Genomic DNA, 14,956 nt, shown 5'->3' on the forward strand with positions numbered 1-14,956 from the left:
CCACTTCATTTTAGTTTCATGCTATATTACCCAATATGCTGGTTAAAAATTATCTCCGCATCATAAAATAGATTTTCTTACAGCGGCTACAAAACACTTGTGCTACTAACTCTATAAGTTGACATTAACACATGTTGATTACAAACCAACTTTGCTTAAATTACACACCATATAGTGTCTTACAAAACCCATATATGAACACAACTGCCCAAACAACGTGTTCCAGCGTCAAACTGCGGCAAACAATACTGGTAAGTAGTTCCTCTTTTTTAGAGAAAAAATCGTCACCAGACTTGCGGTTTAAGTTAAAGTTTAATCCCTTTTGTGTCTTAGTGTTGACTTTAAGCAAACATGCGGCGTGTAAATAGTTGCTAATTCGTAGCGAAAATATTCTTTTAAATTGTGGAAACTGAGTAAACCTCATTTTGCTGAGAAAATAGGCTAAAACTGTCGACTGTTTAGCTGCAAAACCTCTGCATCTTTAAACAGTCAGTAATGTGAAACGAAGCGTAGAATGGGTCTGTTTGTGTGGCATTAAAGGTCATTGTTGCGTGCTGTACTTGGGACGAGAAATCTCTTTCTGTGGCCGTACTTTCCCAAATCCCGCTAGAAACGTTGTATTTCAAAAGAACCTTACTAATTTCATGTAATTATTAAACCGCAATTATTCGCTCGTTGTATCGCCCGATTGTATCGCCCTGAAGGCACGCCAATTTGTTGGCGCCATCGTCTTGCATTTTTACGCCCTTCGCATTGTATATATGTCTCTGTTTTTTGTTATGTGGGGGAGAGTGTTGTTTATCGGGCATTGGTAAAGTCCGCGTGTTGAATGTAGTTGCTTTGAGCTTAGTGCCAGATTATTGTTATTTTGGCAGTATTAATGATTTAGCGTTACGTCTATTGTATCATAATTGTTTGGGTGTTACTTTAATTAAAATCGCTTGGTGGAGTGAAATTAGGTTTTGTTTATAGACAGGTTTTCTCCTTATAATATAATTTTATCTCAGCAAAAATACACAAGTCTTACACAAAAGCCATAAGCGAACTATAGTGAACTCAAGCATAAGCTTGAGAAATAATCTACATTAACGTAAGATTACATTCTAAGTTAAGTGGCGTTCTAAATAACTAATTTAGACTAAAAAGTTAGTTAGAAACGTTACAGTCATTGCAGATGTTTATACGGCGTTTCTCCTTTTGGTGCTAAAACATAACTTGGTATTGTCATCTGAAATAGCGTAAATGACACAAAAGGTTGGCCACTAGAATGCTAAATGCAATGCGCTGGGTTTGACGCCTTAAGTAATTGACTTGGAATTAGCCTACTCTTATTTAAAGTTAGCAAATGCGCTATTTTTTTAACAACCAGTCCGACAAAAAATTTTGCTTTAAATCGTCTCATAACGCGAAAACCTTGTATTAAAAAAAATCAACATATTTGCACCAGGCTCTAAAACCAATGTTACTTCAGTGTTGCCTGGAAATAGAGTCCAAACCTGAAAACAGTACCGACCTGAAAGTATTTTTTTTAAAACAAATCCCAAGTCAGGTTTGAAAATTAGCAAAAAGCTATAGTAAAGGTTTTACTACCTAGTCTAAAACCAATCTTTTTTGTCCTAAAGCGAACAAGTTGACTTATAACAAGCAAAGTTAATGGACTGAATAGTCGTGAACACATTAACTATATCGCTCTCTATTCAATAGCTCGCCCAACCAAGAACAAGTAGGGGAATTTGTGATGTTTGCACAGACATCCACTTGTTGTAACCGGGTATATTCTACAGTCGTCGCAGTGGATGTGCTTTCCCCTATTAAAGCGTTTCTCCTTTATGTAGAGTGGTTTTTCAGTTTGCCCCATTTAAATTGCTGAACTAGAAAGAGATGCTTGCTTTTAGGCAAACAAAAATGGCAAGTTGAAAAGAGTTAAAGGCATGTCGTTGGTTTGGTTTTTTTCATTCAAAATCAAACATTCCGTATGCTATAGAAAACACAGTGGCTCCCAACCTTTAAGGGCCAATTCCTCACTAAACCCGTCAAAACGTTTCATTTTCTCCCAATAGACTACATAGTAGATGCTAAACCATATTTCAAATTCAAAGACCACCGCTTTCGATAACTGTGCTTTGCCAATGTGTCGCTTGGTCATTCTTTGTTTAAAAGGTAAAACTTCTAAAACGTCGTTTTTGGGTTAAATTGCTTTCACTAGTTTACCCAACGGCAAAAATCAAGCATTTAACCGGTAAAATTTAGGTGACAATGGTGACCGCTTTTTATGGCAAATTTAGGTGACCGCTTTTTATGGCAAATTTTATTTTGTACATGCAACGAAATAAACTATTGGCTTTATTACTGACTAAAAAACACTATAAAGTTAAAACGCTGTGCTTGAAATATGGCTTATAAATGCGCATAGAACTTTAGGAAATTGAGAATTCAAAAACACAGAAATATACAACACACCAAGCCCGTAAGTTGGGTAAAAAATGAGGCAAAATAACCCGACGTCGAATTGTTTGTGTAACTGCAGCTAGCCATGTGCATCGAGCGAGGAGCTGCAACCGTATTTCTGACAGGCGAAGCACACCCAGCGTACTTGATCTGAAAAAAATAAGGCTTTAACTGTCATAAGCGTTTTTTACAAAAAAAGAATTTTAAAGTGCACATTTTGTTCGCATAAATTTGTGTTTCAAATCAACTTAAAGCATGGAGATTTTGTCTGCCCCCTAAAAAAACTTGCGTCTAAAAGTAGGACAACCCTTTTATGTAGTCATTTCCTGCTGTTGGCTCTGTTTAGAAGGAAAACAGGCCGTTTTTTTCAGAGTTGTAAGCGAGCCCCAACCCCTAACCTGAATCGGAATTGTTTTTCTAAGGCCCAGTTTGACCAGAACGCTTGCCTATACCAGGGGTGTGCAACATTTGTTACTGTGGGGCCAAATACAATTGCAAAAATTAGATCGCGGACCTGTGTATAACACAAGGTGATTTTACTTTGTTGCTCACCAAATATGGTTAACTACAAGTAAAATTCGCATGTGATTCTAGCCACATATTGTCAGGTCACAGAAAAATAGCATCGGGTGCATTAATCTCCGCAAAAATGTATAACAATTGGATTTTCTAGTATATTTGTAATCCAAGCGTCTCTGCGGGCCGCACAAACGTTAATCAAGGGCCGCATTTGCCCTGAGGGCCACAGGTTGCCCACCCCTGGCCTATAGGCTACAATACGTTCAGGAGCTGTTGGGCACAAGGCGATTCCAGCAACTAGCTTCTTGGCTAGGTGCTTTAAATTGAACAGAATATAAAGTCAGGTCCGAATGAAGTTTGTTAAAAAATAAAGTCCGGACCGGACCCGAAAATCCCGCACTGACTTACAACTATGTTTGTATTTTGCTTGCGTTCTCACCTTTATATTTCTCTTTGCATTTCACGAAGGTTTGTGTTTGTCCTACGAGATTGCAAAACACAGACTTCCGGCAAAACTTTACAAATACTTCTGGTGATGTAATTTTCTTATACAACATTTCTGGTATTGTAAAATTCCTTGGTGGTTTAAAACTGTCTGAAGGACACACTACGTCCTGACAAATGTTGCACTCTGCCAAAACAACAACAACGTGTTTTAAGATTTTTAACAAAAGTTTTGAAGCTATCTTTAGTCGCCTACCTTGTTCCATGGTTGTGTTGAAGTTACATATGCTGCAATTTACTGGATTTTCCAGTTGGCAATATCTTGATTTTGTGCAATTGGACCAAAACTCTTCTGCTATATCTTTAGGTGGTGGTTGTGATGTTTGAGTTGTTACTAATACCACAACTGAAAATAAGAGGTTAAGTTATATGGTATGTTGTAGCGAGGTGTTTATTCGAGGTACATCGTAATAGAATAACACAATGAGCGAATACGCAGCATAAGGCGAGAGTTAGAGAAAGAAGGCAATCTGTCCGGTTCGCTGTAGTATGAAGGCACACGATAACGGTAGTGAGAGAGGCCGCTACAATGTTTTATTAAACTTTTCAACTTAATCAAATTGGAAAACATGTTTAATCAGCAAGGCAAGCAACTTATGTGAACAACAATTTCAAAGATATTTTATCGTATAGCTGGTTGCAAAATACGACGCTTTTCGTTTTAGAACCAGTAGAAAAATGTAGGGTTTGTTTTCTATTCGCCTACTGGAAATAACAAACGTCTACAAATGCCAGGCGGGCTTGCTATATCCGAACTTGATGTGTTGATTTTTGATGGAAGATTAGATCCAATTGACTAACTTTGTATTGCATGTCATGAGCGCATATAAAAAAGCTATGCTGCACATTAACTGTTGTTTCCGTTGCGTGAACATTTAGTGTTGCTCAATGATCTTCAGTTTGCTCAGGAAGTTTGTGTGTGCTGCACAGACATGCGTAATATGCAAGGCAGAATTGATGTCGCCCGTAGCAAAACGAGCACGCTGTGTTTGCTTCGTTTTATTTACTTACCTTATCAGGAAAATTAAAAAAAAGCTAACGTTGTAAGATACTGGAAAAAACGCTTACCGATTACGACTGCAATAAGGACGATTGCTGCAATCCCGAATATAAGAAAGTGGATTTTTCTTTTCCGTTGTTTGATTTTTTTGTCATAATCCTTTGACTCAGTTATTTCCGATTGCTCCATTATGTAGAATCGTCGACTAAGGCACAACACTTAAATGGTGTCTATATATCAACAAAATTTTAGCTCTTCCAACAGTCTTTATTATAGTATGCCAACGTTTCGATGTCCCACACGAGACACCTTCATCAGGGTAATGACATAATTTGCAAACACAAGTCATTCTCTATATATAGCTTTAACGTTGTCCTAAAATAAAGGCTGTTCGGCCTCAAGGTAACGAATTGCCATCTTATTTGCCATATAACACACAAACATAGTTCAAAACTGCTTCCTTTGTTCATATGGCCGATCTCTCCTCGCCAACTGCACTGATGAGACCTTATAGGTCAAAAAGTGTACATCGCCAGCAGCTTGTTATGTATTGACGATGCTTTTATACATGCCTATTGTAAAACCTCCTAAGTAAGCAAAAATGCTGTTTCCAGCGCTTAGCACGCCTGTATAGACTCAACTAAACAGTAACGGATAGATTAATACCAAGACTGCAACGCCTTGCCTAAAGACTTTTTGCTGAAAAAATAAGTCGTAACTTTCAACTTCACGTTTTGCTGTAAATAAATCGGTCAACCGAAACCAAGTAGGTGAGAGAAAAAAATGTACTATCTGTCCAGACGTACATGCGACGGTCACGTACATTTTTCAGTTACAAAACATGCTTTGAACACTTCAGAGCCCTTTTCTTCTTTGTGCAGAGCTGCTGTATAAATCACTGACCAGTAAAAGCGCTTGACTTTAGGTGAATAAAATTGCTACTTTATTAAATTAAAGGCATATTACGTTATGGTTTATAAACAGTGGTATGGATTCAAGTTTATTGTCAGCCGGTTCTATCACAAAAGTCATATTTTTTCTGTTACCAAAAGTCCATTGACAGTAACCAGTAATGCTAACCGGTTCGCTGATTTCATAAAATTTCTGAGACGGTTCTATAGAACCGGTGCGAACCGGCTGAATCGCACCTCTGGTTACAATTCAAAATTAAGCCCTAATTTTCCAATGAGGAGATTTAACGATAACATTTGTCGAATATCGAATATATCGCAATTGTGCTGCTACGATTTTGCCTGGCGAAATAAACTCAACTCATCATGATACGATAATTGAGGTTAGGTCTATATCTACATCATAAGTTGTATGTTCCTGAAGTAAACACCATGAAAAGCCGTTTATAAGGATGAGTTACTATTATTTTTGTACTAACATGAACATTATACACTGTGCGTTGCTATGGTAGGTTTTTTACACTTGCTAGAAAGTCTTAGGCCTTATACAAACTACAGAATTGCCGCCTCCTGAAGATACCGCATTTTTATGGCGAATTTTGTTTCTGTAATTTTCAATTCTAATCCTGCATCTACACGTTACAAATAGAACTCTCGGATCTATTACTAACCCTGTTGTCTTTTTTTTACATAGGCTTGAGGTACAAACCTCTCAAAAACACTTCGTGTTGTTGATGGTTTACATTTCGTTGGAACAGAAAAACAAGACAGAAATGTAAAAAAAAATCAACGCTACCAAAATACACTGGGCTAATGTTTCGTAAAAATGCTTAGTTATCGAAAACAGCAGTGGCGTAGCCAGGGAGGGGCCAAAGGGGCCATGGCCCCTCCCAAATTTTCAAACCCGTACATTGATAAACTTTAATTTAGTGTAAGTTTCGTCCCTCATCATTGTGGTTTCGTCTCTCAACTATCAAAGGAATTAAATTAATTACCAAAAATGACTTTTGTCACCAAGTTGTGAGCCGAAATCCATGCTTTTTTTATTTATGCAGACATGGAATAAATCAATAAAGCGTTGCCTGTCCAGTCGAACCACAGTTTGGCAAGTCACGTGTTTGTTAAAAGTACACCGAGCGTTAGCAAAAAGTTGTATTAGACAACAAATCATTTGGCCCCTCCTAAAATTTTTGGCTGCCTACGCCACTGGAAAACAGTACATTGTTGTTGACTGAACGCAAAAAAACATGATTATGGTTGTCAATAACTGTAAGTGATGCTGCTAAGTTCCTTTTCCAATACATTATATGAAGACGTGGGAGTACCTCCTCTTAAAAAAAAACATAACTTATGAAGAATGTTAAGTAAGCATGCTTCATCATTACATGGTGTACATTTTCATGCATAAAACTGATATATGAATCAACGCAAAACTTTTCTGATCTTGTTTTTAAAGAGCGAAATATTTACAACACGTTCTTGCAGTGAAATTTAAAATTGTATGTGGGTGTAAAATTAGGCCCGAACCTGAAAGTACAAGCCCCGAAAGCCGGCCAAACTATTTTAAAAAAGAAACAGGCGCAAATATTACGTTGAACCCGTTTTATTTTGAAAAACAAACATTGAATTCGGCCCGAAAGTTGGTAAAAAGACAACACAAAAAAAAAACGAATCACAGATCAGAAAAAGGGCAGCAAACCGACGTCGAGCGTGTAAAGTTAGGCCCGAATCAAGCCTGTTTTATTGAAACGCAAGCCCTTACTCGATCCGAAAGGATGGTCCGACATGCAACTCTGGTGCAACTGCAGCTAGCCTAGTGCGATTTGAACGATGATTCGCATCCATACTGCTGACAGCCGAAACACATCCAAAGTACTTTATCTGCGAAAAAACAACAGTTTGACTGTCACAAGTCGTGTTTGTATAAAAGTCTAAAAAGGCTGGTAAAATTACTTGAAAGAAACAAACAAGCCAATGTGTTTGTATTGAACAGGGGGTCACCAAACTACGGCCTTTACCCCCCTGTAAAAATCGCCACGCGGGCTAAGTTTGATAAACGGCGCTATAGGGCATGAAAACTATGCGGCCCGCGCGAATCATTATTAAACTTATCCGCCTCGAACTGAAAAAAGTTTGGTGACCTCTGGTGTAGAACATTTTAATACAACACGTTTCGACACATCTTATTTCAGTCTCAAATGAAATGAAATAAATGTAAAAACCCAAGCAACAAGTAAAACCATTAAACAAGGCTAGAAACATGTAAGTGCTATTAGCATAGGAAATAAGTAGATGCAGCAAAAGAGCTATTTTGCTTGCGTTCTCACCTTTATAATGCGCCTTGCAACTCACAAGCGAATTCGTTTTTTTGTCGAATATGCAGAACACTGACTTCCGACAAAAGTTGATAAACTCTGCTGGTGATGAGATTTTGGTACCTACCATCTGTGGTAGGGGAAAATCCGTTGAGGATGGTTGAAAATTGGTTTCAGGACAAACTATGTCTTGACATATGCTACACTCTGTCAAAACATAAATGATATCGTAATGTAAAAGCATTAAGTCAATAAATGATAACTAGGCTGCAGACAGTCCACACTGCTTTTTTTCCACCTATAAGGTCTCATCGGTGCAGCTGGTGACAAGAGATCGATCGTGGTGGCTAGTGTTCAATGGCACTCCAGTTTGTTGGGAGCAACAGGGTAAAAACCCGTGTCTCACCTATTCTGTGCGTACGCCCAGTTGTGGCATCGGAGTGCCGTCGGATGGATACACTAGCCAATACGGCCGATCTCTCGTCACCAGCTGCACTGATGAGATCTCATAGGTCGAAACAATGTGCACTTTCTGCAGATACATGATATCATTCAGGTTTAAAATAACTTGTAATCGCCTACCTTGGTACATGCTTGTGTTGCTACAATTTACGAAAATTTCTGATTGGCAATATTTTGATTTCGTGCAGTTGGACCAAAACTCTTCAGCGACATCTTTCGGTGGAGCTGTTTGCGTTGTTACTAATACCACAACTGAAAACAAAGTTTCAAACTGTCGTAGGTTTTTTGTACTTCCGACATATTCCTATTGGAAAACATATTTAATTACTAATGCAAGCAAGTCGTGTGAGCCAGAGTTGTAAACGGGTCTAAACTTAGAGCCCGAACCCGAAAGTACAAGCCCGAAACCCTGCCCGAACCCGAATCGTTTTTGAGAAGCCGTTTAGGCCCGAAAGTTTGATTGACATGTCTTTACATTGAAGCCTCAGAAAAGGCCAAGACAACAAACACAATAGACATTAGGCAATTACACTTAAACAAGGCGTTTTAGGGCTGTTTGACATTAGATAACGTCCAGCAACTGGCTACTTAGCTAGTTAAAAATACGTAAAAAATACTGACACAGAGTGTAAAGTCAGGCCCGCTTTTTTAAGAAACCTAAGTCCTAACCCGGCCCGACTTACAACTCTGGTGTGAGCAACAAATTTTCGGATATCTTGGGACAAAATATGGCCAACAGTGTTTACAGAAATACTGTCAAATACGATTTTTTTTAACAGCAAGAAAACACAAGCCGAGGTCTGTGTGTTAAACATTACTAAGCTCCGACAGATTTTATTGTCAACGTCAGGTAAAATCTAAAACAAAGCCGCAGAAGCAACGTAACTTGGTACCGCACAACAGAAAAAGGATCGACGCGATGTTCCAGAAAAAGACAATTATTCGGTGTAAAAAAAACACAAACGAAATGGAGACTGGCGTGTTTATACCTATTAGCTGTGATTTCGTTTTCTGTTGTGCGGCAATAAAGAATCCCTTTTGTGGCTTTCATTTTACATTTACCTAAAGACGACAATTGAAACTGTCCAAAATAATGTTTAATACACAAATATATTGGTATGTATCTTCTTTCTGAGAATATTTAAAACCGTGAATTATGTAACTATAATGTTTTTATTTTTATCTTCGTATTTCATTCGTCTGGAAATACCAAAGTACTGTACACAAATAGCTGATACCCATAAATGAAATGTTTAATGGAATAGGTCATTAGGTCTAGTTATTTTGAGTTTTCTTAACGCACAGAAATTCCATATTTCGTATAAACTGGTGTGACCACAGCGCGTACATTTGGTCATCGATCCTCGGTTCTCAGAAAATATATCCCAAAAAAAGCAATACTCAGAAAACCTAAGCGTCTGCGCAGACACGTTAAATACCAAATCGCGCTTCTTATAGGCAAAACGTGCAAGGCGCTGTGATTTCTTCAACGCTTTTCAATGATTTGATATATTTAACTGGCGATACCACAACTAAAAACAAGATTTTCGAATGTATTCAAGTTTTTTTATGCTTCTTTTATATTATTGGGGGACATGAAAATATATGTTGCGCATAAACTGGTGTGTGATCACAGCGTGCACATCTATGTTGCTCACAGTGGTCCTCGGTTATTCAGGGAGCTTGTGTGTATACCCAGGCATTTAAATTCTATGCTACACATAAATTGGTTTGTGACGACAGCGTGCACATTTAACGTTGTTTACAGTGGTCCTCGGTTTACGGTGCTTGTGTACTTCAGACACGTGAAATAATGAATGGGGCATTGACGCAGACCTACACAAAAGGCACCTGAATGATTTGCTACGGTTTATATACGAAACCTGTTTTTAAAACTGCTTTTGGCTAACAACCGTACTTTACGGAACATTGGTAAAGAGCATTTCGACTTACCAATTACAACTGCAATAAGGACGATTCCGATTGCAATTCCGACCATAAGAAAGCAAAGTTTCCTTTTTCGTTGTTTGATTTTTTTGTCATACCCAACTGGGTCGCTTTCCGTATTCTGTTCCATAATATCAAGTCGTGTCTTCAATGATTTAACGCTATTGCTTAAATTTTGTCCTATAACTAAAAGCTGTTTGGATAATACAACTGAAATATTGTTAAATTATCGCCCAATTTCCTAAGTAACACTCAAACCATGGGCGTCCGCAGCGGGGGGCAAGAGGGGGTGCGTTTTTGTTCTGAAATACCGTTTATCGCACGGCGATGTGACGATAGTATTGCCTTCCCCTGTATTTTTTTTTTGCGGACGCCCATGACTCAAACATAGTACAAAGTATGCGGAAATTTTGCTTGAGTCAACAAAAAGGTTGTTCAATTAATTAACTATTTTTCTTTCTAAAACAGTAAACAAAATCGTTGCGTTTGACCAGTGGTTCTCAACTTTTTGCTGAGTGCGAACCACCTGACGACTTTTGCAATCTCTGCGTACAAACTAAACCCTGTTTATTGCGACATGGTCCCATTATTTTAGGCTACACAAGCATATTTCTGAAACCAACATGGTAAGCACCTCCTAAAGAAGTCTACGACACGAGTTTTGCCCAAAAACCAGGGCTTATCACTTATGTGAATTGACGTGAAATAAGTATGACAGAAAGACACTTGAATGCCACATAAAAAGCTTCGGGCATCTTACAGGTAAAAACCACTGGGTTAAAGCTGATTATGTCAACCTCAATTCTTAAATTTAATACAAACGCCCTTGGTCAGGTTTTAACTTTCGACGAAGACAGCCAACATGAAAAGTATGTTTTCTACCGCGTTTAGCCATTATCCATCAACAGTACCCTCCACTGTTTTGGCGCTCCACAACGTTTTAACGTTGCGCAGCTATTTCCGACGTGGTGATTGTTCAGTGTCATTGTGAAGCTATTTTGTCTTTCAACAAGCGAAGTACTCAACTCTTTCTACAGCGTCCGTCAAAATAGTTATGCTTCTGATCAGCTAAGGTGCACATGCACACGTACTGGGATCAGCCCTGAAGCGTTCATGCAGACCAACGATCACGGCATACTCATTTGTAAATTCTGTTGCATATTAGAGAGAGATGCGTTTACATACTTCAATGAGCCTGTAGTACTGTACTACTGATAGCCAACATTGTAAACAAAATTTTGATTGAACTTACATCATAAAGTTTCCTACTGAAATCATGTAAGAGAACATAGGGTTCCAAACAAATTGCTTCATCTGTTGTAACTATATTTACGCTGCCTCGTTTCTGTGGTAAAGGTTTATCCGTTTTAGTTAAAATTTAACCTTGGAAATCTTGCAAAACACACAAGCTGTCTGAGCCATCAAACTTTGCAGCAAATGACTTGTCGGACTAAGTATCCCACGCTGATAACAATTCTGAAATTCTTGGCCCAAACTCTGTTTACTGAAAAAATAAGTCATGACTGTCCAGTCCACGTTTTTCTGTATTGTTATAAACCACTGAACAGTGACCGAGTAGGGGTAGAAGAGAATTTTGTGATGTTTGCACAAACTTACGCGATAGTCAAGTCTATTATTTTTCAGTCGTCAAATTTTATTTGCTGTACCTGCTATGTGGCGCTTCTCCTTAGTGCAATGCTGTTATTTGTTTGCCCTGGTCAATCACTAAACATGAAAGAAATGCGTCACTTTTGGCAAATAAAATTGACAAGTTTATTAGAGTTTAGGGCGGTGATTCACAACCTTTATCGAGGAATTCCTCCCCTAACAATTCAAAACATTTTTATTCCTCCCCAGTAGACTACATGCTAGATGCTAAATTATACAAAGATAATTGAAAATTGGGTATATTATCAACTTTACAGGTTATATTCACAGAGTTAAAGTGTTTATTTACAAACCACATAAACAAATGAAAGTAAATTCCCCCCTCAAGTTTTGATTTCCCTTTCTTTAAGAATTCCTTAAAGGTTAGAAACCAATGATTTAAGGCAGGGGTGTCCAAACTTTATTTAGTGGGGGCCAATTTTTGCCAGATGAAGACGTCCGCGGGCCAATTTTTGCCAAATGAAGACGCCCGCGGGCCAACGTTTTTTAAAAATTGAACACAAATATACGGGATTTAAGGAAATTGTGGGATTTTGTTGCTTCAGCACGCTGTACACTTTGCTTTTACCGGTAAATAAAGTTCCATGGAAGGCTTTTGCGTGAAGTCGCAAGTCGCCAAAACCCAAAAACGTTTTTGCGAAACAATTTAAAAAACAGCCGCGGGCCACGTGAAATGTCGCCGGGGGCCGCTTTTTGCCCGCGGGCCGCACTTTGGACACCCCTGATTTAAGGCATGTCGTTATGGCGACGATTTTGGGTCATTAATTCATGACTGCAGAAAAAATACAGCGACCGGTACAATGTTTTCAGTATAAAATTTCCTGCGGACAGAATTTTTAGCGAAATTTTGTTTTGCAATCTTCAAACGCACTTAAAGTTTAAACGTCTAATGTCGGACACAGAACAAAATAAACTTTCAGCTTTATAACTAACTCTGTTGTCAGTTTATTGCCTTGAGTTCTAAGTAGAGATGTACCGAATATTCGGTTTCGGCCGAATAATTTGTTGCGATTCGGCCTCTTTTTTAGAATCTTTTTTAAAGCGTTAAACGTGTTCTTTCTTCTTAGTACCAACGAAAATCGCGTCAATCATTATATTTTTTAACATATTGACGCTTTTCCCACAGCAGACAAAAAATCAGTAATTCATTTTCGGGTTGGCAATCATGCTTAAGGCAATGTCAAACCCTACAGAACTGAAATAAGGACGAAACACAACCATTCTATACTAATAACCATGTAGATAAACTTGTGTTTTCATGTCAAACGCGTAGCGTACGACTTTGCGTGACGTCATAAATGATTCGGTTGATTCGGTTTCGGCCGAATCGAAATTTCGCCGATTCGGTACATCACTAGTTCTAAGCCTTTCTGTCTTACGTAAAAACAAAAACACCGCATGAAATGATGAAATTTACTTGGCTTTCCGCGAACAAAGTTTAAAAAAGTAGGAAGATTTTCAGCAAGATGAAACATGAAAACACAACAAAACGTCAAAAATGAGAAGCCCAACGCTAAAATAACATGCGGTGGGTACCGTTTTTATAGAAAGTTTCCACCGGGCAGTACAGAACCAATGTATCATAACAATTGGACCTGAAAACCCAATAAAACATTAAAAATGGGAAGTCAAACACTAAAACAACATGCATTGGGCCGTGTTTTAATAGAAAATTGCCACTGCTGGGCCGTACAGAACCAGTGCATCATGGCAATTGGACATAAAAAACACAATTGTGGTATCGTGGATAATGCAGTGCTCCTGGGTGCAACTCCTTTAATGAATCAGTAACATAACGGTTTAAAAGCATGTTTTTGCCGTTCCATAGGTTTGCCTGTTTTAACAGTTCGAATTATTTACATTTCCTGCGGCGCAACTGTGGCTAGCCGTGGGGATTGAGTCGTGAGCTGCATCCATATCTCTGACAGGCCAAGCATATCCACCGTATTTGATCTGCGAAAATTAGGTAATGGTTAAGCTGAGTTGATTTTGCAACATAGCGACACAACTGCACTAGTGATGCACCGACGTTTCGGTTGGCCGAAGCATTTTGGCCGAATACGTTTTTTGATGTTTCGGCTTCGGCTTCGGCCCGAACTTTTTTGAAACTTCGTCCCATAACCGAACTTTTTGATTGCATGAAATTAATGCCTAATCTTACAATTTCGCAAATACGGAACATTATAAATTAACTAGTTGTTGTATCTATAAAATACCAGCCACGTTGTCTGCAAAATAGTACAAGTTTAGTAAAGCTTCCGCATTGTGAAACTAATTTTGGTTTGTGACAATTCAGTTCACTTGCATTAACAGCACAAGGCTCAGTTAAATACATTCATAAGAACGGGATTTTAGGTTCAAATTATTGGCCGAATATTCGGTTTCGGCCCGAACCGTTTTAGGCGGGTTCGGTGCATCACTAAACTGCACTGAAACCGTCACCAAGTCGAAAATAGCTTCGCAACGTTGAAATGTTATGAAGCGCAATGAATTGATGGAAAAATTGGTGGATAATGGCTAATAGCGCTGCAGCTACCTCATATTATGAAGCGTGTGGCGCACTGTGAGTATAACACGCGGGGATTTGACTGTTGCTAGCCGTTAGCTAAAGTCCAAAAATCCTGTTGGCGTCAACTGGCAGCTTCCAAATATTGTTTCGAAACAAACCCGTTAAATGTTGGCGTAGATGCAATTTGCGAAGCCAAAGAAGGCAAAGGCGCCGTCCCTAAATTGTTTAAAATTCCGAATTTTTGGTCCTATAAATCGGTGTTTAAACCGACTTGTACAACAGCGGTCCTTACCTTTTTAACTTTGCGGTTTTCTTTGAAGATTTTCTAACACAATGCAACCCGTTACAAACACATATAATACGTTTTACTATCAGAATGTGTTCATCATTCCGAAAGAATATTTTAATGCATAAAGTATGTGTTGCTCAATATGTTTTATTCTCACCTTTATCACTTGCTCTGCATTTCGGAAGGGTCTGTGTATTTTTATCGAGAAGACAAAATATTGATTTTCGGCAAAAGTTGATAAACATGGCTGGTGATGAGATTTTCTCAAGTTGCATCTCTGGTAGCGGAAAATCGGATGGGTTTGGTTGAAAAATGTTTAAAGGACAAACGATGTCCTTACATATGTTGCACTCTGACAAAACATAAATAACATACTTCAACATT

General features: G+C 38.5%; 2 protein-coding genes across 2 annotated transcripts; both read right to left on the bottom strand.

The window, feature by feature from the left end:
* Positions 1–2,330: 2,330 nt before the first annotated feature.
* On the bottom strand, positions 2,331–5,140 carry LOC145224579 (uncharacterized). Its single transcript, XM_080091117.1, has 4 exons — positions 4,540–5,140; positions 3,668–3,817; positions 3,407–3,598; positions 2,331–2,598 (listed from the first exon to the last, which is right to left on the bottom strand). Exons 1-4 carry the CDS (start codon positions 4,658–4,660, stop codon positions 2,528–2,530), a joined length of 534 nt encoding a protein of 177 aa, XP_079947243.1. The 5' UTR covers positions 4,661–5,140; the 3' UTR covers positions 2,331–2,527.
* Positions 5,141–6,759: 1,619 nt separating this feature from the next.
* LOC145224580 (uncharacterized) lies at positions 6,760–10,311 on the bottom strand. Its single transcript, XM_080091118.1, has 4 exons — positions 10,113–10,311; positions 8,280–8,411; positions 7,710–7,904; positions 6,760–7,263 (listed from the first exon to the last, which is right to left on the bottom strand). Exons 1-4 carry the CDS (start codon positions 10,234–10,236, stop codon positions 7,196–7,198), a joined length of 519 nt encoding a protein of 172 aa, XP_079947244.1. The 5' UTR covers positions 10,237–10,311; the 3' UTR covers positions 6,760–7,195.
* Between the last annotated feature and the right edge of the window lie 4,645 nt (positions 10,312–14,956).

The sequence above is a fragment of the Phallusia mammillata genome, chromosome 4, assembly GCF_965637545.1.
Source record: "Phallusia mammillata chromosome 4, kaPhaMamm4.hap1.1, whole genome shotgun sequence".
Taxonomy (NCBI): domain Eukaryota; kingdom Metazoa; phylum Chordata; class Ascidiacea; order Phlebobranchia; family Ascidiidae; genus Phallusia; species Phallusia mammillata.

Excerpts from the sequence above, each read along its gene's own strand:
- LOC145224579 (XM_080091117.1), bottom strand. The coding sequence starts at position 4,660 with ATGGAGCAATCGGAAATAACTGAGTCAAAGGATTATGACAAAAAAATC. Across the intron at positions 3,818-4,539 it reads CCTTATTGCAGTCGTAATCG|TTGTGGTATTAGTAACAACT; the intron begins GTAAGCGTTTTT and ends TCTTATTTTCAG. Across the intron at positions 3,599-3,667 it reads CAACACAACCATGGAACAAG|AGTGCAACATTTGTCAGGAC; the intron begins GTAGGCGACTAA and ends TTGTTTTGGCAG.
- LOC145224580 (XM_080091118.1), bottom strand. The coding sequence starts at position 10,236 with ATGGAACAGAATACGGAAAGCGACCCAGTTGGGTATGACAAAAAAATC. Across the intron at positions 8,412-10,112 it reads CCTTATTGCAGTTGTAATTG|TTGTGGTATTAGTAACAACG; the intron begins GTAAGTCGAAAT and ends CTTTGTTTTCAG. Across the intron at positions 7,905-8,279 it reads CAACACAAGCATGTACCAAG|AGTGTAGCATATGTCAAGAC; the intron begins GTAGGCGATTAC and ends ATGTTTTGACAG.